The 635-nt window shown below is 49.0% G+C and overlaps 1 protein-coding gene across 1 annotated transcript in view; it reads left to right on the top strand.

Annotated features, from left to right (window-relative positions):
• Positions 1 to 633, top strand: part of LOC109832503 (L-ascorbate oxidase-like) — a gene marked incomplete at its 3' end in the record, with an annotated part of 1230 nt that extends 597 nt beyond the window's left edge. The window contains exons 3-5 of the mRNA XM_020399855.1: positions 1 to 113; positions 244 to 423; positions 523 to 633. The exon at positions 1 to 113 is cut by the window's left edge and continues 82 nt beyond it. Of these exons, the coding sequence (XP_020255444.1) occupies positions 1 to 113; positions 244 to 423; positions 523 to 633 (404 nt within the window). The remainder of the gene's footprint in view (positions 114 to 243; positions 424 to 522) is intronic.

The following is a 635-nucleotide window of genomic DNA, read 5'->3' as shown; positions in this document are numbered from 1 at the left end:
TCTCCTACGACTACGACCGGAGCCTTCTTTTCAACGATTGGTGGCATAAGAGCACTCAAGAGCAGGCTACCGGCCTGAACTCAATACCCTTCGTCTTCGTCGGAGAACCCCAGGTACTAATTTAGCCCGAAATCTGGCATTTTCGTAACGGTCACTGACGCACTACTAGACCTTGGGAAGGGTCACATATGAAATTATGTCCTTGGCTTGATTGATTAATTAATTAAATATATATGCGCGCAGTCACTTTTAATTAATGGGAGAGGGAGGTTCAACTGCTCCTCGCCGGGGATCAACGGCGGAACGTGCAACCAAACGAGCCCTGAATGCTCGCCGACGGTGCTCACAGTCGTACCGGGCAAGACCTATCGGTTGAGGCTCGCCAGCATCACTTCCCTCTCGGCGCTAAATTTCGAAGTTGAGGTAATTAATTAATCAATCCTTCATAAACACATGAGAATTGAACCACGTCGTGTTGAATTAGTTTTAACTCGACGCTTAATTAATGTACGATGCGTACAGGGACACAGGCTGACCGTAGTCGAGGCGGACGGGCATTACGTGAAGCCTTTCGCCGTAAAAAGCCTCAACATCTACTCCGGCGAGACTTACTCCGTCCTCCTCAAGGCCGATCA

The sequence above is a fragment of the Asparagus officinalis genome, chromosome 3 (assembly GCF_001876935.1).
Source record: "Asparagus officinalis chromosome 3, Aspof.V1, whole genome shotgun sequence".
NCBI classification, from domain to species: domain Eukaryota; kingdom Viridiplantae; phylum Streptophyta; class Magnoliopsida; order Asparagales; family Asparagaceae; genus Asparagus; species Asparagus officinalis.
The sequence above is the reverse complement of the archived record's forward strand: the minus strand, read 5'-3'. Positions and strand labels throughout refer to the sequence as shown.